The sequence below is a fragment of the Trachypithecus francoisi genome, unplaced genomic scaffold (genome assembly GCF_009764315.1).
Source record: "Trachypithecus francoisi isolate TF-2019V2 unplaced genomic scaffold, Tfra_2.0 Lachesis_group21, whole genome shotgun sequence".
In the NCBI taxonomy this organism is placed as follows: domain Eukaryota; kingdom Metazoa; phylum Chordata; class Mammalia; order Primates; family Cercopithecidae; genus Trachypithecus; species Trachypithecus francoisi.
In genome coordinates this window covers 49930936-49955448 of record NW_022681467.1, presented here as the reverse complement: position 1 = coordinate 49955448, position 24513 = coordinate 49930936, and the positions used below count along the sequence as shown (strand labels likewise).

Genomic DNA, 24513 nt, shown 5'->3' with positions numbered 1-24513 from the left:
ATAAATTTTATTGCAGTATGTTTTTATAATTGTTCTATTTTATTAATCTCTTACTGTGCTAATTTGTAAATTAAGCTTTATCATAGGTATGGATATACATAGATATATAAATGGTGTATATATAGGGTACTATCCATGGTTTCAAGCATGGTCTTGGCACATTATCCACCTTGGGCAAACCGGGGCTATTGCATGAGCATTCTTTAATGTGTATTTTGATGGACACACATTTTCATGTCTATTAGGTACTTATCTAGGAGCAGTATTATCAGTCTATTCTCACACTGTTATAAAGAACTACCTGAGACTCGGTCATTTATGAAGAAAAGAGGTTTAATTGACTCACAGTTCTGCAGGCTTAACAGGAAGTATCACTGGGAGGCCTCAGGAAACTTACAATCCTGGCAGAAGGCGAAGAGGAAATAAGCACGTCTTACCATGGGTGACTAGGAGAGAGAGACAGTGAAGGGGGAAGTGCAACACACTTTTAAACCATCAGATTTCATGAGAACTCACTATCACAAGAACAGCAAGAGAGAAATCTGCCCCCATGATCCAATCACCTTCCACCCTATCCCTCCCCCAACATTGGGAATTACAATTCAACATGAGATTTGGGTGGGGACACAAAGCCAAATCATATCAAGCGAAACTGCTGGATTCCAGTGTAGATTGAGCACTGTCATGTGCTTGATTTCGTGGTAGGCAGGGGTTGGGAAGATAGGAATAAGCAAAGCATTACCACGGTTCCTGATTTCAGTCTAATGAGGAAGACAAGTCGATAATTTGCAATGATCAATATAAATGTAATAGCTGTGCTTGCAGCAAAGGAGAGGCATGTGGAACTAGGAAAGTGTACCTGGGGCTTTGACCTGGTAAGGATGCAGGTCCTATGACCAAAGGGTGATAATAAACCTGGGGAAGGCCGGGCGCGGTGGCTCAAGCCTGTAATCCCAGCACTTTGGGAGGCCGAGACGGGCGGATCACGAGGTCAGGAGATCGAGACCATCCTGGCTAATATGGTGAAACCCCGTATCTACTAAAAAAAATACAAAAAAAACTAGCCGGGCGAGGTGGCGGGCGCCTGTAGTCCCAGCTCCTCGGGAGGCTGAGGCAGGAGAATGGCGGAAACCCGGGAGGCGGAGCTTGCAGTGAGCTGAGATCTGGCCACTGCACTCCAGTCTGGGCGACAGAGCGAGACTCCGCCTCAAAAAAAAAAAAAAAAAAAACCTGGGGAACTGGAATAAGGCCGGTGTGGTTGGTGCGGAGTGGAAAGGGGAAGCGGAAAAGTAGGTAGGGTTCAGACCAAGCAGGCTGTGTTAGGTGTTTTCATTTTCACTACTCTCATGAAGGGGGAGAACATTAATTTTTTTTTGAGGGCGGTGGGGGAGGAGGTGGTTATCAAAGAAAGAGTAACCTAATTAGATTTGTAGTCTGAGAAAGATTATCTGGCTACAAAAATGCATTGAAGGAGATGTGTGTGAGTAAGAAGGGAGGCTGGGAGACCCATCAGAAGACACCAGCAATAGTCCAAATGAACACTCACTGCCTCTTAGCCCAAGGTGGTAGAGACAAGGATGGGACAGGTGAAGCAAACCAAGATTCTTGTACATAAGTTTCAAATTTTTGCATGAGTGTAACAGTTCTTATGCCACTATCAGCTACTATAATTTGGACTTCATAAGTTTGAGTCAAATGATTTAAAACAATTATTAATAGATCATTAATTAACTGCAAGTCCTCTTCAGGTCAATTATTATCCATCAGTATCACACCCTGAGAAAAGCTTAATTCAGTTTCCTAGTACACTTGCTCATCTGTGTTACTATAGGTTTTATTGAACTGTACTAATAATTCCAGTGTTACTCCAAGTTACAATGATTGTGAATGTCAGAGGTATTACAAAATTCAGCAGAATTTATGACTGTAGAGTTCATTGTCCCTTCCAAATAGAACCTATCCCTTCCCAATATCTTTCTTTCTTTCTTTCTTTTTCTTTCTTTCTTTTCTTTTCTGTTCTTTTTTGTTTCTTTTTTTTCTTTCTTTTTTAATTTTTATTTTTCTGAAACAGGGTCTTGCTCTGTCACCCAGGCTGAGTGCAATGGCAAGATCATGGCTCACTGCAACTTCGACCTCCTAGGCTTAGTCAATCCTCCTGCCTCAGCCTTCCTAGTAGCTGGGACCACAGGCATGTACCACATATCCAGCTAATTTTTGTATTTTTTGTACAGATAGGTCTTCACCATGTTGCCCAGGCTGATCTCGAACTCCTAAACTCAAGTGATCCGCCCACCCCTGGCCTCCATATCTGGCCCCCAATATTACTGTGCACAGTGGTCAAGTTCAGAATTCCAGGTGTTCTGTGGGTATAATCTGATACCTTTGCCATCTTACAGGGCTGAATTAAAAATGGGTTCCTAGGAAGAAAGGCCTTTTAATTTAATTCGTAGACAAAGGCCATCACTATTCTGCTCTCTAATTCCTGTTTGAAGAGAAATTCTGAGTTTGAAGTGACCTATGGACTGTCCTTGGATCTAGGGAGATTGCAAGAAGATTCTTCAATATTGCAATAGGGTGGTTGGGAGGACAGATTGGAAGCCCCAGGGTTTGGGTTTGAGTTCCGGCTCCTCGCTTAGGGGCTTTGGAACTTTGGTCTGGGCCTCTGTGTCCTCATCTGTAAAGGGACATGCTGATACTAGTTTGTACCTTGTAATGATTAATGTATGTGAATACTTACCTAATGCCTAACTCAGGGTACATAAGAGTTCTATGGATGTTGGCTGTGTATTATAGGCCTCTTTCTAAATGATTTCCTTTGGATTTAGGTTAACTGTTTAATTACTACAAGAATTTGCCATATGAATTTTGCTCTTGCCTTTGAAGTCGTTGTTAAAGTTAGTATCTAATACATTGCTCAAAGTCAATGCCTAATGGGGTTTTTTTTTTAAGGTTTAGGCCTCTGAAAGATGTTTTTTCTCCTGTGATATTCATATATACCACCGTTTTCAATGTTATTACTCATTATTTTTCCTTCTCTGTCTTAGCTACATAGAAGCTCAGAGAACATTAACCTGAAAGGTAGACTCTGAGACCAACTTATTCTCCCTTTTTTTCCTAATCTATTAGTGTTAGATTTATATTTTTATATATACACACATATACATTTATATGTCTATATGAAAATCGATCTGAAATTCCTTTGGATGAGTAACAGAACACAAATAAAATCACCTAACAAAATAAATTTCAAAAGTACAATTTGTGCGTTCGTTAAGCACCCATTTGCTAAGTAAGCTGCAAAACTTGGGGCAGGTTGTTTAACGTCTCTAAACCTTTCTCTACTTCTGCATAATGAAGGATGATAAGGAATCTACTTTAAAGGGTTCTCGTGAGGAAGGAATATATAAAAAAAAATTCACAAGAGTGACAGCCTACAATAAGCACTCAAAGTTAGTTGTGAATGTCACCATCACTAGAGTTATTCCCTTATACCAGAATGGAGGATCAGAGAACTTAGTTACCAGAAATTCCTACATACGAACAGATGCTAATGATGGTTGCACGATTTTCCATACTAAATCTCTAAGCCAACTTTTAACTTTTTGGGTATTGCTGATTTTCTACTTTTAAAACTGGAGAGTCAGCCCGGCGTGGTGGCTCATGCCTGTAATCCCAGTAATTTGGGAGGCCGAAGCGGGCAGATCACCTGAGGTCAGGAGTTTGAGACCAACGTGGTGAACATGGCGAAACCCTGTCTCTACTAAAAGTACAAAAAAGTTAGCAGGACATGGTGGCGTGGGCCTGTAGTCCCAGCTATTCGGGAGGCTGAGGCAAGAGAATTGCTTGAACCCAGGCGGTGGACGTTGGCAGTGAGCCAACATCACACCACTGCACTCCAGCCTGTGTGACAGAGGGAGACTCTGTCTCTATACGGAGAAAAAAAAAAAAAATGCTGGAGAGTCACAATGATCCATTTTATGTCAAATGACTAAAAAGTAGTTGAATGCAATACAGAAATATCACTAACAATGCCACAGTAATGCACATTTTCCTAGTTTGTGCCACAACAGAACATTATAAAAAACTTGTTATTGTAAAGAATTTTATGCACATAAAACAATCCATAATAAACATATTGACTATCAATAACTATGGACCCATGACCCAACTTAAGAAATAGAACATAAAGATTATTGAAGCCTCCTCCTGTTTTTACCTCCCCCAACTATATCTTCCTCCTACAGTTCATCACTATTCTAAATTTTTTTCTCTACCATTTGTTCCTCAAGAAAGAGTTTTTGTCAAATATACACCTAATTCTGTGTTTACCCAGTCCACTGTTTGTATAAGCACTATAGCAACCCTTTCCTTCACACGGACGTGCTCCAACTATTACCTCTTGTCCATTGACTTTTCCATCATCTTCTCTCCTGGATGCTTCTCGTTTACTCTGTGTATTCATGTGTTCCCTAGTCTTTTTTTTTTTTTTTTTTTTTTTGAGACGGAGTCTCGCTCTGTCGCCCAGGCTGGAATGCAGTGGCTGAATCTCAGCTCACTGCAAGCTCCGCCTCCCGGGTTTACGCCATTCTCCTGCCTCAGTCTCCGGAGTAGCTGGGACTACAGGCGCCCGCCACCTCGCTCGGCTAGTTTTTTGTATTTTTTTAGTAGAAACGGGGTTTCACCGTCTTAGTCAGGATGGTCTTGATCTCCTGACCTCGTGATCCGCCCGTCTTGGCCTCTCAAAGGGCTGGGATTACAGGCTTGAGCCACCGCGCCCGACCGTGTTCCCTAGTCTTTAAAAAAAAAAAAAAAAAAAAAGCCTTTCCATCTGCACCACAATGGCATTAAGTTATGGTCTGCCTCTTTCCCACCACTGTTAACTTTCTTGTAAAAATATTTTTCACTTGCTGCCTCCAAGTCTCACACCACCTACTGCTTAATCTTTTATAATCTGTTTACTACCAGCAAACAGAATGCTTCTAGCTACACTTGATCCCTAAACTGGATAGGTCAATTCTCTTTGATGCTGCCCTCTCTTGTTACCCTCTCCAGCACTATAATCTGCATTAAGAATTCTCAGTTGGTGCGCCAGTCTCTTCTCCCAACACCACCCCCACGCCCTCCAATCCCAGAAAGACAGAATGGTTTGAACCCCATCAGCTCTTTCGCTGAGTCAGAATCACCTGGAGTGCTTGTTAAAACCCTGGGCCCTGTCTACAGAGTTGCTATGAAGTCATCTTTGAAGGCAATGACCATTATGTTGCTCAACATCACTGCCCAATGGGGGAATTTTTTATCAGGTTTTAGTCCTGTGAAAAACTTGGCATTTCTAACAAGTTCCCAGGTGATGTTGGTTCCATGTTCACACCTGGAGAAACGCTGAACTAGAGAATTTTTAATGTATTTTTGATCCTTAGCACCTGATGTGTTCAGGCTTTTTCAAACCACACCGTTATCACCCCCTGAGAATCACTGGTGCCTGATGGGAGGGAGCTGATACCTCGGATGTGTGTGGAACTCGGGTGTGTGTGGAACTCAGGTGTGTGTGGAACTCGGGTGTGTGTGGGACTCGGGTGTGTGTGGGCTCAGATGTGGCGAGGGCTGAGGTATGGGGGTCTCAGGTGCGTGTGGAGTCTCAGGTGTGTGTGGGGTCTCAGGTATATGGGAGCTCAGGTGTGGGGAGATCAGGTACGTGGGGACTCAGCTCTGTGGAGAGTTCAAGTGTGTGGGAGGGCTTGAGTATCTGGGGGCTCCAGTCTAAGGGCCCCAGGTGTACGGGGGCTCAGTTATATGTGGCGCTCAGATGTGGGGATCTTAGGTGTGGAGAAACTTAGGTTTTGGGCCTCAGGGCTATGGGAACTCAGCTGTGTGGGGGGTTCAGGTGTGCGTGGGGTTCAGGTGTGCGTGGGGTTCAGGAGTATGGGAGTCAGGTGTGGGGGCCTCAGGTCAGGGGGCTAGGGTGTTTGGAGCTCCGGTTTGTGTGTAAGGGGTAGGGGTGGGTTAACTCTTTTTTGAAGGAAATAAGGATCTTCTTAGTTATCAAATAGAGCTCCATCTTCTCAGCTCTTCTTGGCTTGGCCACTTTGTACTGTGTGCTGTTGTTCACACTCCCTCCTGCTTTTCAACATTCTCATCGTGGCTTCTGGGATTCCACACTCTTGTGGATCTCCCATTACCAACTCTTGTGGATCTCCCATTACCGTTGCAGCTTCTGTCTCCTTTCATGTTTCTTTTTCCTCCCACCTGCATTTCCCCCACGTCCTCTTCTTCGTTGCAAGCTACCTTAGCTGTCCAATGCACGGCCCCAGGGGTCATCAGCAGCAGTGTCATCTGGGAGCTTGTTAGAAAGGCAGCATCTCAGCCCGAGCCCACACGGAGCCAGACTCTGCAGTGTCACAAAATCCCCCGGTGATTTTTATGTGCGTTAAATGTTAAGAAACCCTTCTCTAGAATGAAAGGGTTTTCAAATATACCTCCCTAGTCCCGCATATCCTAAGTTTCAACACTTTTCCAGTTGCCAATTACATGTCTCCACGTGGCTGATGCCCTGGGAAGTCCAAGTGCTGATGCCAAGCTCGTGCCCTTCTCTCACCCTCCCACTCCTCAGCCCTGCTTCCTGCAAACTAGACACTTCTTTCTTTCCTGACTCTGCTTACACTACCAGCGGGCAACCAGAGATTACAAAGCAAATACAGACAGGCACCACGCAGGTAATATTAATGAGGGTAGTGGGCTAGGTGGGGACTGGGGTGAACTGGAGAGAGCCTGCTTTGTCTAATGCGTGAGCAGCTGAAGACGGTCTTTTAGAAATACGGTTTCAATGTTGCCAAACTGTGCATTTTCATGTGCGATCTCTGGATTTGATTGTGGCAACAAATTCAGAGTGATTTTTGTTTTGTTTTGTTGTTTTTGTTGTTGTTGTTATTAAACTATAAGAGCCAAAGAAAACCTGTTGCAAGCTGTACTGGCCTGTGCTCAAAACCAAGTTCTCTTTGGGTTTCTCCTTCTACCGTCACCTTCATTTCCCCAATCATTGACAAAATTTATTCATTTCACCCCTTCTCTAAGTCCTGGTATATCTTCAGCCAACTGATTCGACGCACCAGAGAAGGTACAATAACATCCAGTATTTCTACCTCTGTCTTTCTGCAGTAAAGCCCACCTAACAACTGACAAATTATTAAAAACACTGCTCCAATCAAGTAAATTACCTTTCTATTCAAAACCCTTTAGAGACCCCCTGTCAAAACCCTGTCTCAAATGGATTTTCCATCCCCTTGCTTCCTTAGTTAGCCATGCTTATGACTAGAGCCCACAGGCTTGGACAAGGATCATGGTAGTTGTGGAGATGGAAATAAATGAATGGATCTGAGAGATATTGAAACAGTAAAGTCAGCAGCAAAGCATAGCCGCTCATAAGACTTCTATCACTTCTTGTGAAAAGCCTGCGCAAGACATATCCTATGGTCCACCTGAGTTTGCAAACTGGCAGAGTCTCAGGGTCAGATTTGTTGTGCAATTATCTTTTGTGTAGCCTGCACTGCTTTAAAAAACAAATAGTGGAGCAGTCTAAAAAGAGTGATTGCACATACAAATCAGGATTCCTGCTTAAAAAAAAAAAAAAGTGACAAATCCAGATCAAAACTTCCCTCTGTGGCAACTACTGGCCGAAGCTGACGTTTCTTCCTTTCCCTTCAGATACAGTGCGTGCTGTTCACCAGTCTTCACCTAGCCCAGGGAAGTTACTATTCACAAAAAGAAGCAAAGCCTTTAGAAATGAATTTAAAACGGGAATCAAATATTTGTAATGTTCTAAAATGTCACAGGTAAGAAAATGAAGTTAGCGACATCACACCCTTCCATCCCACTGATGTTAGATATTTGGGTTTTTGTATTAGGTTTTCTTGATAACACGCAAGACAAAATTTAAAGTCCCATTGAATTACACAGTTCAGTCTCTTGGCCCATGTCAGACAAGTGTTCGTTGTTAACATTTCTAAAGGGCTAAACTTTAGTCGCCCTCCTATGCTAGATCTTCCACTGGGGGGTCCCCAGATCCATCCATTCCCCACCTCTCCCATGTCCTGCAGGCGAATGACTTCTGTGGACCACCTCCGGACTCTGGTTGGGTTTGGCCAATGGTAGGACAGAGGTGGATTTTGGAGGGAGAGAGAATGAGGTCAGGGTGTCTAGTCCCCTGGCTCTACCACTGCAGGGATGACACAGGCTGGCTGTGTTCCTCCCCAGATGTAGAGCAACTTTCCCTGGGCAGGGAGTGACGTGGGCAGTTGCTCTTTCCCCTGGCCTCTGAGGGTACAAAAGGACCCTAGTGGTTACCCGGCACCATTGTTATTTTGGATAGTTTCCTCAAATTATTCTGATTTTATTTCCTGCTGCAACTTGACTGACTTATTTCCCCAGCCTCACTCCTGTAACTGAACATTAACCAAATGGACGCAAGAAAAAAATATCCTTGGTAAGAGTCATTTTCTAGAACTGGAACATCACTATTTGGGAAGATTTTTGCAGCAATTTAAAAATTTGCCTTCGGCCGGGCGCAGTGGCTCACGTCTGTAATCCCAGAACTTTGGGAGGCCGAGGCAGGCAGATCACAAGATCAAGAGATGGAGACCACCCTGGCCAACATGGTGAAACCCTGTCTCTACTAAAAATAAAATTAGTTGGGTGTGGTGGCACACACCTGTAATCCCAGCTACTCGGGAAGCTGAAGTGGGAGAATCACTTGAACACAGGAAGTGGAGGATGCAGTGAGCTGAGACCACACCACTACACTCCAGCCTGACGACAGAGTGAGACGCCATCTCAAAAAAAGAAAAGAAAAAATTGCCTTTATAGTATTAAGAATTTTAGAAAGTATATAATCATCTATCTTTAAGCCTGAATTCATGTTTATAAACATTGAACAAAAAAATACACATGCAGTTTAGCCTTAAAAATTAAAAATATTTCCTCTAAAATTATGTATATTCAATCCTAACAATCTCCTCATTTTTGTGTTAAGAGCCTCCCAGTCACATTTTGGCACATCAGTGCCATCTGCTGGAAAGTTAATACACTTAGGTTTCCCAAATCCCAAAATGTGTGTCTTTTGTGGGGTAGTGGGAGGAAATGTACCCTTTATTTAAGAAATAAGTCTTACTTTTAAGTACACAGCTGTTTAACTTCCACATCTTTATCAATATAAACCCCAATTAATTACAAAGCACCAAAAATCTAAAATTTAAAAAAAAAACACTAAACATTTCTTTCTGCACATCTCTCGGTTTCTAAGATGTTCTTCTGTGGTTCTGCCCTGTTTGTATAAAGGGCACATGTTTAAACATGACCCATTCTTTTACTCAAATCTCTGATATTAATAGGTATGTAAAAAATATGTGAAATATGTATTTTTAAATATAATATGTAACATATATTTAAATAAAATATATACATATGTATTTTGAAGTCTGTGACAAAGCTTTAGTTGTGAAATAAGCAAGGATGCAGGACTGTACATCTTTTTGTTGTGTTTTCCCCATCATTAGACAGCAATTAAAATCAGACAGAAACAACATGACACAACTGTTAAATTTTCTTATGTGAAAATTGCAACAACAAATATTCTAAATAATATAGAAACAGAAAAGATTGCTTAACTGATTTTAATGACACGAAGCTCCTAGACTTGATATAATCGTTATGCAAAATACATAGGTGAATACTGTCTTCTTTTAAAAATATAAAATAAATAAGCAGACATGTGAAAATAGGCAAGTTTCCATTAAATAAATGAAAATTAAAAAAAAAAAAAGTTTTGCGTTCCATGTCATTTGAAGAAGGAAAATTATCATTTTAAACAATATTCAAGTTTATTAAACAAATAAAAAAATATTATAAAATGTTTAACTTTCATCAGCTTCAAGGTTTATGTTGCTCCCAAATTTTGCATACAACTGAACTTTCAAATCTGCTAACACCCGCTGAATTGATTCCACTCTGGATTCTAAGGCATCAATTTCTTCTTGCAAATTTTTCTGGAAAAAAAATAATTTAAATTAATTCTATTCAATTGGATAATTTCTGAGCATCTGTGTCTGAAATAATATTTGGGAAGAATTTTAGGTCAAGAACCTTCTAAACTTGGACAGGCAGCTAAGTAACACTGACAATTAGGTCTAAATGTCTGAATGTGGGCATTTTTAATTCATGGTCCATACTTGCTTATCACAGAATAAATCAAGCTTGTTTTCTCAGTTTCTACTGATCCAAAAAATAGTAAAAAATTAATTTCTAAATTATTTTCTAATAAAGAAGCAAATACAAAGACTTCTATAAACAGTTTATCCTGGGCCTGCTGGCTTCTAACACAGCTTTTTCCAACAACAAAAATAACTATGAGACTACAGGAAATGACAGAAACTCACACCACCAACCACCAATAATTAAGAATAACAACTTATGATCCAAATCTGGCAGAAATTTTCACTGACTTTGAGACCTCTGGGGCTACACTTTGGAAAAGAGTGGTAAAAAGTGCCTCATTTGTAAGACAGAACAGCTTTGCCCAGTGAAAAGTCAGATATTTTTCTAAGTATTTGAGGTGATAGACATGTTAACTATCTTGATTTAATTATTCACATTGTATTCATAAATTATAACATCACGTTTTACCCCATAAATTTATACAATTATAAATTGTCCATTTGTCATTAAAAATACAATTCCAAAGGACAATTCTCCCTACCTACCTATCTATAGATACTTAGCCTCTTCAATTCTAAAACCAGTTTTGTAATGTTAATGCTTCCCTCATTAATAGATTAAATGTTAACATAGATTCTTTGTTAAAAAAAAGAAAAAAAGAAAAAAGTCATAAGTTCCTTCCTGGCTAGGATCAAAACAATTTTTTTTCCTAAACATGACAAAAAAATATGAAATCATACAAACCAAATACCCACTAACATTAGAAACAAAAGAATATCTAATATTGACAGTGTTGCTGTTTTAGAAATCTAGCCAATGGTTCTCAAAGGGCGGCCCCCAGACCAGTATCAGGGACAAAATCACCTGGGAACTCGTCACAAACACACACTCTGGGGCCCTGCCTCAGCCCTCCCGAAAGCACTTCTTTGGGTTGGGCCCAGCAATCTGAATTTTTAACAAGCCTTGTGAGTGACTGTGATTTTTATGTGTGCTCAAAGTTTGAGAATCACTGTTACAAAACAAGAAATAGAAATAAGACATATGGCTGCTAGAAAGGGATAAATTCTAAATTTCTATACCGAGAAAACCTGGTTAATAAGTAAAATAAGACACTAGAAAGTTATTTTATTTTATTTTATTTTATTTTATTTTATTTTATTTTTTTTTTTTTTGAGACGGAGTCTTGCTCTGTCGCCCGGGCTGGAGTGCAGTGGCCGGATCTCAGCTCACTGCAAGCTCCGCCTCCCGGGTTTACGCCATTCTCCTGCCTCAGCCTCCGGAGTAGCTGGGACTACAGGCGCCCGCCACCTCGCCCGGCTAGTTTTTTGTATTTTTAGTAGAGACGGGGTTTCACCATGTTAGCCAGGATGGTCTCGATCTCCTGACCTCGTGATCCGCCCGTCTCGGCCTCCCAAAGTGCTGGGATTACAGGCTTGAGCCACCGCGCCCGGCTTTAGAAAGTTATTTTAATATCACAAGTCCAATCATCTCTCTCTTTTCCAAAAATCTCTGAAGGCTCCTCTTTGCTCTGGGACGGGAGTGGGCAAACTATAGCCCACAGGCCAAATCTAGCCTGAAGCTTGTTTCTGTCAAGTTTTTATTGGAACACAGCCATGCAGATTGACTCATCTTGCTTTCATACCAGTTACGGCAGAGGCCGTGCAGCCCACAAAACCTAATATCTATATACTTCTGGCCCTTCCCAGAAGGTTTGCTGACCCCCTGCTAAGACAAAGTACAATTTCTTCAACTCAACTGACTGGAGTTCTCCAAGATGTGGCCACAATTTCACGTGCTCCCAAATCTCCAGCAAATACACCTTCTTGCAGGTCTATGTTTGCACCACCGTCATCCTATGGCCGTTTATATACGCTGCTTCTCACGACTAGAACACCCTCCGCCCCTTTCTGGCTAATAGCCACATATTCCTCAGCTGCTCTCTGAGCACTTTCCCTGGGAGCCCTTCTCTGACCCTTGATGTCCAGACTAGTATAGATTCCTCTTCCTATGTTCTTAAAGCCACGTCTATCCTCATACCACTTTCTACTCATTATCAGTTTTGTTTACTTTTCTTTCTTTCCATCTAGACTATATGCTCCATGCAGGCAAGGGCTAGGCAGGTTTTGTTGTCCCCAATTATCCCGAGTACATGGCAGAACCTGATACAGAGTAAGCACTCCATTCATTCATTCGAGAATTCTAGAATGAATGAAGGAGTAAAAAAATAAAGGTTCAGCCGGGTGAGGTGGCTCACACCTGTAATCCCAGCACTTTGGGAGGCCGAGGCGGGTGGATCACAAGGTCAGTCTGCCCAACATGGTGAAACCCTGTTTCTACTAAAAGTACAAAAATTAGCTGGGCGTGGTGGCAGGCACCTGTAATCCCAGCTACTCGGGAGGCTGAGGCAGGAGAATCGTTTGAACCCAGGAGGCAGACGTTGCAGTGAGCCGAGATTGTGCCATTGCACTCCAGCCTGGGTGACAGGGCAAGACTCCATCTCAAAAACTAACTAAATAAATAAATAAATCAAGGTTCAGTATCTATCTGTGCATGGGGCAGGGGATTCACAATAGCCACAAAAACCATAAACTATCTGGGAATACTTCCAAATATTTTTTTAATGGTTAAACAAAAAGAACAAAAATCACAAAATTTGACCAAGAAGAAAAGATTTAAACGTAAGGGAGACATACAACATGTCTGCATGGAAAGACCCAGGAGTAAATGATAGTTCTTCCCCAGATTTACTAAATGTGGGTTTCATTCACACGAAGTTTTGCTTTTTATGACATTTGAAGAGGAGAGACTATCATTTTCAGCAATCAGGTTAATTAGCAAAAGCATTAGGAAAGGTTTAATTGCCGTCAGCTTCTCATAGACAAACAATGTGACTGTCCCTCCCATACAGTTAGAAGGCATGTGAACTGAAAATTTCATACCATGTATCAAATGTCTCAGACACTATCAGAGAACTCGTATGCTGACCCAGTAATTATACTTCTCTAGTTCCTCAAAACAATTTTCTAAATGTGAACAAAGATTTATGTAGAAGAATGCTCACAGTAACATTACTACAGCAAAATACTGGACACAAATTAATGCTAACAATAAGACCCGTGACCCCAGCTGATAACCATCAACATGATATTAAACAGTCATCAAAAACGATGTTTTGAAAAGGCCTGTGTGCCTGGCTCAGAGCAGGCTCCCAATGAGTATCTGCTGGACAAACAAACATTCAACAAAACCAGCAAAAATGCTCCTCCTGAAACATTAACTGTCCAAACTGGGAAGCAAACTACATGGAGAGAGGCAGAGAGAACATAAAAGAAATACAGGAAAATGTTCACTATGAATGGTTACCTCTGGGTAGAGTTACAGGGGATTTTTCTTTTCTGCTTCAATGTATGCTATACCTTCTAAATACTTAGTTTTGAGCAAGGTTCTGGAGTCAGAAGACCACTGTCTATGTGTCACTTTGAATAAATCCCGTCACCTCTCTAAGCCTCTATTCTTTGTCCCTAAATTGGGATAACAGGTCATTGTTAGGATTCAATAAGATCCTGCTGGCAAAGCATTCAGAGCATGTCTGGGACTTAACAAGGCAGGAAGTATTCGCTATCGCTAGCATCCACTATTTCCCTACATCTACAATTACATGTTCTTTATAATGATAAAAATTCTAATTTCAGAATTAACATTGAACATACCTTTGCTTCTTCTAACATTTCTTGTGTTTCTTCTTGAGAATGGCTAATGAAGACATCACCAATTTGATAAGGTACCATTAAGCAGTCATCATCTGCAAGCATGATGTCATCACAAGCGTCTTCTAGGTTTTGGAGTTGTTTCTATAAATGCAAAATGGCAAAGAAAATGTATCCAAAGTTCTCTGATAGAGGCTAAAGGCCAATTGTAATCTGAGGACAGCAACTCTCTGAGGGACCCTCTCACAAAGGTATTATTACCACATGAGAATAAGACTTGAATTGGTAACTTTTTAGAGGACATTTCACAAGCAAGCCCTAGAGCTATCTAACGCATTGTCCTCTGGATATTTTCAGATCGCTATAAGCACCCTGTGGTGGACAGCAGGCACCCATGGTCGCTCAGAATGTCTTCTATTTTAACAATTTTCAACTTTGTGAATTCTGCCCTCCTACAAAAACAAAACCAAAAAAACCAACCTACATTTCTCAGCCTTGCTTGCTGATAGGGTGCAAGTAAATCATGCTGGTAATGAATGCTCTACCAGCATGCATAAGTGATAATAACTTCAATTCCACCAATCCAATGCCCTTGAGCCGGATTTCAACTCAAGGGAGACGGCTGGACACGGGCCCCGATTTACAGGGGTAGGTGGCATGGCAGCAGCAATTTGGTGTTCCTAGGTCTGCAAGGGCGGCTTCCTCATTGGGAAGACAGCTGACTCTGGGATCGGTGAAGGCAACAGCTGCTCCATCGCCAGCCAAGTTCTCCAAGACTTGTTCCTGAAACCTCAGTCTAGACTCAAGTTCCTCAACAATTCTGTAAGTTATCACATATCCCTTTAAAAAAAAATGACTTTCTGCTTAACTAGAGTGGATCGCATTATTCATCTGCAACAAAGAGCCCAGAGAAATACATATTCACTTGTTAACTGAGTTCAGTTTTAGTAGCTATAGTACAAAAAAATTTTATTCTTCTAATAATTATTTTCAATACCTTTTTTACTTCTATTTCTTCCTTCAGCTCTGTGATTCTACTTGTATTCCGTGCAAATTTGTTTATCTTTTGTTGATCTTCAAAAGTAACATTCACATCTTCTGCAGCCTGAAAAAAGTGTTTAAGTTTTTGTAAAAATTTAATGGAGAAGTTATAAGTTAGCTTTTTACATTTCTCAACAATAACTCAATAAGCTACTTGCACTCATACAGTCAAGAATCTCATGAAGTACAGAATTTAACAAATGCCTTATTCTTTGCTCCACCAGCTTAAGGTTTGTTCATAAATCTATAAACTTTTCTGATACTCTATAAAATAATTCCTAAGCTATAAAAATATTGCAAATACAAAGAATAATTAATAAGTCCTTTTAAAAGGAAAGAAAAAAGTCAACTTTTGGCCCAGAGCAGAATTTCTCAAGTTGGAGCATTCTTTCATTCAGATGATCCAGGGAACAAAAAGTTACGCAGTCAAATATATTGCTAAATGTCTCACAGTGTTTTTTTCCTTAGAGCTAAAACTTGCATGAGCTTACTGGCTAAAGGGTCACTGTACATTTCAGTGGCTATATTCCATTCATAGCAAAAATTATGTCTATAATGTAGGATGTTTAAATGTCTTAATAAGGTCTACTTCACTAAAAAATGAAGAAAATTGAATGTTTAGTATTTAAAAATTAATATTTAATGTGATTACATTTACAAATTTGCAAATAAAGAGTACTTGGATAACATAAAGTACCCATTAAATAATTAAAAAATAGCTAACACTGATTGAGTTTACTATGTGCCAAAACTTCCTAAGTACTTTATTATCTCTGCTAATCCTCCAATCCATCTTATTAAGGAGGATCGCCAGTACTATTTTACAGATTGAGAAACTGAGGTACACTTTATACAATGTGCCCAAAGCCACACAGCCAGTAGGTGGTGGAGCTTGATTTCAACCCAGCGAGACTGGCTCCAGAGGCCGGACAGGTCCACGAGGTCCCGTGGACCAAATATTCAACTTTCATTCATGCAGTAGTTTATTTAACAATTACTGTTTCCTATACGCCATGACAAGACAGCCACTATCCTACCTGGCAAGCATACATCCTGGTGGAGGAAAAGAAAAAAACAAGATGAACGAGATAATGTTCGATGGTGACAAACGTGATGATGAAAATAAAATAGCTTAGGAGTAGAAAGTTTTGGGGGCCTGGGGAGTGAAGGAGGCTTCTTTAGATAAAGGTCAAAGGTAGCCTCTCTGAGGAAAGGACATTTGTATGTAGGATAATCAACAGAAATCAAAGTGCAGATCTCCTTATGGTCAAGAACTGGATCTTAGAAGGCAGAACTTTAGAGATGAGAATACTGAATCATCTCATCTAAACATTCTCCCCAGCAAAATCATGATCAGTTGAGAGATAACGATGTGTTACAAATGTAAAGTACTCCAGACTGTACATGATTTGCTTTTCATTAAACTCAAAGGGCTATCTCTCTATGTTTCACTCTCACTCACTGGCATACACGTATGTTTTCTCCCAGTGAGGGCAAAGGGGAAAACTGAATGCAAAGATGCATCTGTGTGAATGTGCACGTGTGTGTGTGAGTGTGTACACAGGCTTAGGAACATTTGGAAGAAGCAGCAGGATGCCTGCTTTCATCAGATTTTCAAGGAGATACCACATATCTTTTAAAAAATAAAGCTAAAAAATAAAACCAGACTCTCCTTAGGGTTTCCCTTCCATTTATAAAATGAAAACCAGAGCACCTGATTCTACTTTAAAGGAGGAAAGATACTTGTGTGTGTATAAAAATAGTTCATCCTGAAGAACTACTTTTGGTTCTTTCACAATAACAGTAATGAGCCCACAACACCCACACTCCATCCCTGACCTGGTCTCTCGTGACCATCGACTTAAAGTATGCGACCTTTTATTTCTCAGAGGCTGAAAGGCTGTGTCAAGCAATACAGAGCTCAGTGGTCAGAGTATAACACATCCCTCCTCTTTGTCAGGCTGTCCCTCCACCTCAACAATCCGGAAGAGAGCCAGAAAAAATTCTTTACATTACACTCTGTCTAGCTTGGAGTGTTCAACCATATGCACAATTTTGATGAATATGGAAGTTGGGGAACACTGAGCTACACTCAAGAAACCAAAGTCTATATCTTAGCACACAAGTCATTTTGCCTAAGTCAGAACTGTCAATTCCCTATGCAAATAGATAACAAAGAATTCTGAAGAGTTCCTGTTTGCCTGAAGAGTATATGCCATTTTGTTTAAACACTGAACCCCTGAAGACCTTAGCTGGTATTTAGAGATGCATTTGTCATAGTGAGGGCTCAACAGAACCATTCACATGAACAGATCCAGTGCAGGACTGCCTGGCACATAACTGAGGCTAATACGTGGTTTCTGAATCTAAACCTAAATCATGCTTGATCAAACTCATAAACACATAGTTTCCAAAATGTGGTAGAGAGAATTTGGCTATCTGCTTTCTGTCTTTCCAAAGCAGGTATTTCCTGTTGTAGCCCCACCAAACCACAGCCATCAGCACAGACGTGGCCCCTGGGATCCAGATCCTTCTGGTCGTTTTCCCACTGGGGTTAAGGGCTAAAGTTGATGTGTGAGTCAAATACACTGCATGCCACCTATGGAGTGCTATTTACAGCAGAAGGTAAGATGTCAGTGCCTTTGATGGCTAACAGAGGCTTCTGTTTTAGTCTCCCTGTCCTAGAATATTTCTACATTTCTTGAAGCTGCATTTTGGCAAGAAGTGGGTAGTTTTTTTTTGTTTTTTTGTTTTTTGTTTTTTGTGAGACAGAGTCTTACTCTGTCGCCCAGGCTGAAGTGCAGTAGCATGATCTCGGCTCACTGCAACCTCCGCTTCCTGGGTTCAAGCCATTCCCCTGCCTCAGTCTCCCAAGTAGCTGAGATTACATACACGTGCCACCACGCCCAGTTAATTTTTGTATTTTTAGTAGAGAAGGGGTTTCACCATGTTGGCCAGGCTGGTCTTGAACTCCTAACCTCAGGTGATCTGCCAGGCTCCGCCTCCCAAAGTGCTGGGATTACAGGCGTGAGCCACCACACCCAGCCAGAAGTGGGTAATTCTTAACTGGGGGAGGGTCAATGGACATTGACAGGTCAATTTAACCCGAGACTGTATGCAAAATGGCAGGTATAGTATGTGCATTCTTCCGGAAGGTCTTCATATCCTATAGTATCTGAGGCAGCACACAGAGTGGTGAAAAGAGTCAGGCTGGAATCCAATCCAAGCAAACGGGAATCTTGGGCAAATTACCCAATTCTTTGGAACCACCTCAGGTTTCTCATCTGTAAAAAGAAGCTAGTTCCCACCTTATAGGGTTGATAAAATGAACATGTGGGAGAAAGCCTGATGATGGAGTCAGTCAAATGATAGCTAAGCATTTTATATCCTGAATATTGCTTATCAAAAATCATTACAAAGAACAGATCCAGATCTAGAAGGAAATTCTGCTAGGCCAAAGAGAAATATGCCTGCTCGAGATCCAAGGTAAAAATTAAAATTCCCCGGGCTCTTTTCTTGAGAACTAGTATCTTACGGGATTAGAGGAGGAAACAGAACCATACTCAGTTATGCCCCACACCAAGTCTAGGTATTACTCGGAGTCTGCACTGACAGCTGGGTCCCTGGAAATAAATTCTGGCCAATTTCAGTCTTTTATTTTTACTTTTAAAAATATATCTACCAAGTCTGTATGATGTAAACTTTTGCTTTGTATTTGTACTCAACTGTTTTTTGGTTTTTGTTTTTGAGATGAGTCTCGCTCTATCGCCAGGCTGGAGTGCAGTGGCGTGATCTTGGCTCACTGCGACCTCCACCTCCTGGGTTCCAGCGATTCTCGTGCCTCAGCCTCCTGAGTAGCTGGGATTACAGGCGCACGCCACCATGCCCAGCTAATTTTTATATTCAACTTTCATTCATGCAGTAGTTTATTTAACAATTACTGTTTCCTATACGCCATGACAAGACAGCCACTATCCTACCTGGCAAGCATACATCCTGGTGGAGGAAAAGAAAAAAACAAGATGAACGAGATAATGTTCGATGGTGACAAACGTGATGATGAAAATAAAATAGCTTAGGAGTAGAAAGTTTTGGGGGCCTGGGGAGTGAAGGAGGCTTCTTTAGATAAAGGTCAAAGGTAGCCTCTCTGAGGAAAGGACATTTGTATGTAGGATAATCAACAGAAATCAAAGTGCAGATCTCCTTATGGTCAAGAACTGGATCTTAGAAGGCAGAACTTTAGAGATGAGAATACTGAATCATCTCATCTAAACATTCTCCCCAGCAAAATCATGATCAGTTGAGAGATAACGATGTGTTACAAATGTAAAGTACTCCAGACTGTACATGATTTGCTTTTCATTAAACTCAAAGGGCTATCTCTCTATGTTTCACTCTCACTCACTGGCATACACGTATGTTTTCTCCCAGTGAGGGCAAAGGGGAAAAGCGTACATGTAAGATAATCTATCGGGAATTGTTCATAACACTGGAAACACCTACAGGAGGACATTACATCTATCATGTGACTCTTAAAGGCTTCAAAGTTAACGAAGATATTTTATATTTTGGCCACCACCTACCCTTCTATAAGTTCTTTTCCCACCATGGCTCAAACTCTCTGCCCCTGCTTATCTGCCCTCGGGCCTTCCTTGTATTAAATGTACTCAGAGTCTCTGCAGATACTCCTCTCTAGAATGCTTCATTCCCTATTCAACTCTCCCTTCCTTTCCTTACATAATCTCACAGATCTCAATTTAAATGGCACTTTCCCAGGAAAGCCTTCTTTGATCTCAAAACAGACCTCATTTTGGTCCTCATTTCAAAGTACTTTTCCTTCACAGTTCTCATCAGAGAAACTAGTTTTCTGTGTGACTACGTGAGTAATGCCTGCCTCTGTCCTGGAACATACGTTCTTTGGGGCTATGAGAACAAGGGGAGAAGAACTTCCTCACTGGTCACCATAGTTGTCTCCACTTGAAACTGAGACTATGCCATATTACATGCCCCCCAAAATTTACTGAATCAATGAAAGGGAAACAAAAAAGTTGGTAATTAGAAATTTTGCAATCAAAATCCAAGGTTCAAATCATTCTTCTGCCATTTCCTCTTTGACCATTTACTTCACCTCTCTGCACTTCAGTTTCCATATCTATAAAACGGAGTGAACCACAACTAGTATCTTCCAAGGAATTAACCTAACACCAGAGGGCGCAATTTCACAAGCTAGAGGTGAAGTGAATCTCACCAAGTTTCATACTTTTTTGAATCACCATGGCCCTGGACCCTACTCTGGGACTCAGTAAGAATTTTTGGATAACCCAATAGTAGGGTGAGCAACACATCTTGAGTTGGCTGGGGCTTTCCCAGTTTTGGCAGTCCCTCAATTTCATACAAAAGGGGACAATGGGTCACCCTACACCAGGCACAGATGGCATAGACTATGTGGTACCGGATAGGGGCAAAGCAAAGGAAGTTCTAATGTGGTCTTAAAAGTGGAATGAACGCAAATCCCTCCAGCCAAGAGATTCTCATCGAAGACCCCCTATAGCAGTTTAAAACACTGACTCCGGAGTCAGAATGCCTGTGTTTAAATGCTAGCTTTGCCTCCGTGCCTGTTTTCTCATTTGTTAAATAAGGATAAAAACAGTATCTCCCCTAAAGAACATAAGATAAACAATACACGCAAAAAAAAAAAAAAAAAAAAAAGTACAGTTATACCTAGCACACTGTAAAGCTTCCCAAATTGTCAGTCGTTATTTCCTTCCCTATCTCCACTTTTCTTTTTCTTCTGTCTAGCTATCTTTACGCATCTGGGAAGACACGGGATTATAAACCCGACATGGAAATTTAGCCTGCTTAGTGGTTACATAGGTGTGCTTTGAGAAAAACCAAACCAAACCTGAGTTCGAACTCCAGCTCAGCTTCTTACTAGCTGAGTCACTTTGGGGCCCCTAACTGCTCTGTGTCTTAAGTTTCTTTACCTGCAAAGTGGGGAGGAACCCATTGCACTTGCTGAGTTGCGGGGAGGAAAACAGCTAAAGGGCCGGCTGCTGATAAATACTGGCTTTAGCCTGGAGGACTCGGGGGCATAGAGCGTGGACATGGGCAGCTCCGGGTTGGACACGGGGGCTCTGGGGCCTGATAATCCGGGGATGCAGGAACCTGCTGTCCCCTTTATGAGCTGCGTAACCTGAGGCAGGTGACTTCCCATCTCTGGGCCTCCGTTTCCTCACTCGTAACCACGGTCCCAGCAGCAGCTACCCATAACCAATGAGGCTAATGCGATCATGCCGGTGCAACGCCCGAGTCAAGGCCAACCACACTCAACGAGACCTTTGACTTCCCACACCTTAGGGGAGAGGCTGGGGCTGCAGGTTCCTCAGACTCCCCGGGGGCACCCTCGGCATCGCGGGAGGCGGCCCAGGGCCCTCCGAGGCTCCCGGCCCCAGCCCCGGCGCCCCGCCTCGGCTGGCCAGGTGCCTAGGAAAACGCTCAGGGCGCCAGGCGCGGGCAGGCCTTGCCGCGGGGCCGCTCTCAGGACCTCGGCCTCGGCCTCGGGTACCACGCCGGGCTTCGGAGCTGCGCATCCCCAGCATCCCGCGCCCCGACCCCCGCGGCCGAGATTCGGCGCCACCCGAGCATCCAGAGCCCCCAGCGCCCCACTCACCGCCTTCTTCATGGTGGCCGCCATCTTGGGACTGGACTACGGCACGCGGCGGGGAGGGCCGCAATGGCGCGCTTCGTCCCCGAGCGTTCTCTCGCTCCCGGTCGGCCCAGAACTCCCCGCAAAAATACAACACTGTCTCCACATTCCCTCCTCGTGGACTTTTGGCTAGTGATTCCAAACGGCTGGGACGTACGGAGGAAATGTGACCTGGAAAGACTTGGTACATGCCAATTAAAGGGACAGGCAACCCCCCGTGGGCCGACATAAACACGGGGGTGTGGCGAACGGCTCCGGCCGCGGGCAGCAGGGTGCGCGTCTCAGGCTCAGCGCGGCGGGGCCCAGCTGGGGCAGGATCAAAGGGGACGCTGGGGCAATTTTTCTCCATCCGTCCCACAGACTTGCATTGAGAAAGCTGACCTACCTGTAAAGGAGCTAGGAACGAATGGCCTTGGCAAATAGAGTTTGAGGCTTACGTGCCAAGATAATTCAGGTGGTGTAAAGGAGGAGGCGCTCCTATCTTTTAATGTAATTTTTTTTAAAAATTTAGATTCAGGGGGTATGTGTGCAGTTTTATTACACGGATATATTGCATAGTGCTAAGGTTTGGGTTTCTAATGATCCCGTTGCCCAAGTAGTGAACATAGTACTCCCTAGGTAATTTTTCAACACCTTTCCCCTGCCCTCTTCCCCGTTTTTGGAATCCCTAGCATTTATTGTTCCCATCTTTATGTCCATGATTACCCCGTGTTTAGCTCTCACTCGTAAGTGGGAACATGAGTGGTTGGTTTTCTGTTTGTTAATTCACTTGGGATAATGATGTCCAGCTGCATCCATGTTGCTGCAAAGGACATGATTTTGTTCTTTTTTATGGCTCCATAGTATTCCATGGTGTATATGGACCATGTTTTCTTTATCCTGTCCACCACTGATGGGCACCTGGGTTGATTCCATGCCTTTGCTGTTGTGAATAGGCAATCCTATTAATTTACAGCAGTATTACTGAACAGTTACTGTATATTCTGACACTTGTGTCTCCCAGTTAGTAAATTTTTTTTTTGCCTTAGGATCTCTTTGTACTCCTAGAAATTATTGAGGACTCCAAAGAACTTTTATGTGGGTTATTTATCGATATTTGCTGTATTAGAAATTAAAGCAGAATTTTAAAAATGTATTTATTAATTCATTTAAAATAATATAATGGTAATAAAAATCACACCTTAAAAATACCTATATTTTCTAAGACAAAAACAAATTGAGAAGATTGTCATCGTTTTACATTTTCACTGATCTCTTTAATATCAGGCTTAATGGCAGGTTAGATTCTCATGTGTACTTCTGCATTCAGTCTCTCCAAATACACTGTTTAGTTGTATAGTTGTAGGTATGAAAAACCCCAGCCTCACACAAATCATGTAGTTGGGAAAGGGAGGCCCTCATGGATCCCTGAAAAGGTCTCAGGGACCCCCGACGTTCATGGACCACAGCTTGAGAACTGCCCCTGACAAGCCACCTCCTTTCTCAAAGTCCCAATTTCCTCTTTGGTTCAATGAGGGGAATGGGGCCTTACAGCACCCTGTGCTCTCCCCACCGAACCACCTAGCCTGCCATGGGCATTGCCTGTTCTCCTGCCTATTCTGGGCTCTCCAGGCCCTTAGTATTGGGACTTTCCAGTGTGTAGCTCATACGTGCTCAAAAAAGTATTTGTTGAATAACAATGTTTTTCCAGGGTTAAATTTTAGCACAGGGTCTGGCGCATAGGATATGCTCCATCAGTGACATCTGTTTATTCCAGAGCTCAATGTAAAAGCACTGCAAGAAACAAATGGTGGAGAGGGAGACAGAACTAAAGGGCAAAATTGTCACAAATGGTACCGAGTGCATGAAGGAGATTAACGAGGTGCTGAGGCAGAGCACAGAGGGGAGGGGTGGGGGCCGGCTCTGGAGCTGGCCTCCAAGCTAAAAGAAAATGGGAGGCCTCAGCATGGGGAAAGGAGATGAAAGTGGACCCCAGGGATGGAGGGCTGAGAGGGAAAGAGCCTGGTGAGACACGGTAGAAAGGACAGAGCAGCATGGAGCGAGGCTGGGGTGCAAGGCAGGGGCCAGATCTGGGTGTGTTTTAGGCCTTGGTAAGGCCAAACCGGGGGAGGGAGAGAGAAAGAGAGAAAGAATTCTGACTTTTTCAAACCTTTATTGAGAAATGGCTGAGTTGAAAGGTGAGGAACAACGGAGCATGAATTTTGAGGAAGTGTGATTGTATGGTGCGGACCGAAAGTAGCATAGGGAATTTCAAAGAGAGAAGCACTTCAATCCTCAAATTCATAGATCTGAGGACCAGACGGGACGTAAACCTTCATCTATGCTAACCTTTGCCTTTTGCTGAAGTATATAATAATGATAGTTGTTATGGTTTGGCTGTGTTCCCACCCAAATTTCCTCTTGGATGGTAGCTCCCATAATTTCCATGTGTTGTGGGAGGGACCCGATGGGAGATCATTGAATCATGGGGGTGGTTTCCTCTATACTGTTCTCATGGTAGTGAATAAGTCTCATGAGATCCGATGGTTGTATGAGGGGTTTCCCCTTTCTCTTGTTTCATGCTCCCCGTCTGCCACCACATAAGATGTGCCTTTTGCCTTCCACCATGATTGTGAGGCCTCCCCAGCCACGAGGAACTGTGAGTCCATTAAACCTCTTTTTCTTTATGAATTACCCAGTCTTGGGTATGTCTTTATCAGCAGTGTGAAAACGGACTAATGCAATAGTAATAGTAACATATAAAACAGACAGGGTACATATTCTGTGGCTTGCACGTTGCTAAATGTTTTAATCCTCCCCATACCACACAATATTGTTATCAACCATTTTACAGGAGGGGAAACAGAGTTTCAGAGG

General features: G+C 42.3%; 1 protein-coding gene across 1 annotated transcript; it reads right to left on the bottom strand.

Annotated features, from left to right (window-relative positions):
* Positions 1–9646: 9646 nt before the first annotated feature.
* Positions 9647–21900, bottom strand: PFDN4 (prefoldin subunit 4). The gene is made up of 4 exons (XM_033186788.1): positions 21622–21900; positions 14908–15015; positions 13914–14054; positions 9647–10034 (listed from the first exon to the last, which is right to left on the bottom strand). The coding sequence occupies exons 1-4, from the start codon at positions 21643–21645 to the stop codon at positions 9903–9905; spliced, it is 405 nt and encodes a 134-aa protein (XP_033042679.1). The 5' UTR covers positions 21646–21900; the 3' UTR covers positions 9647–9902.
* Between the last annotated feature and the right edge of the window lie 2613 nt (positions 21901–24513).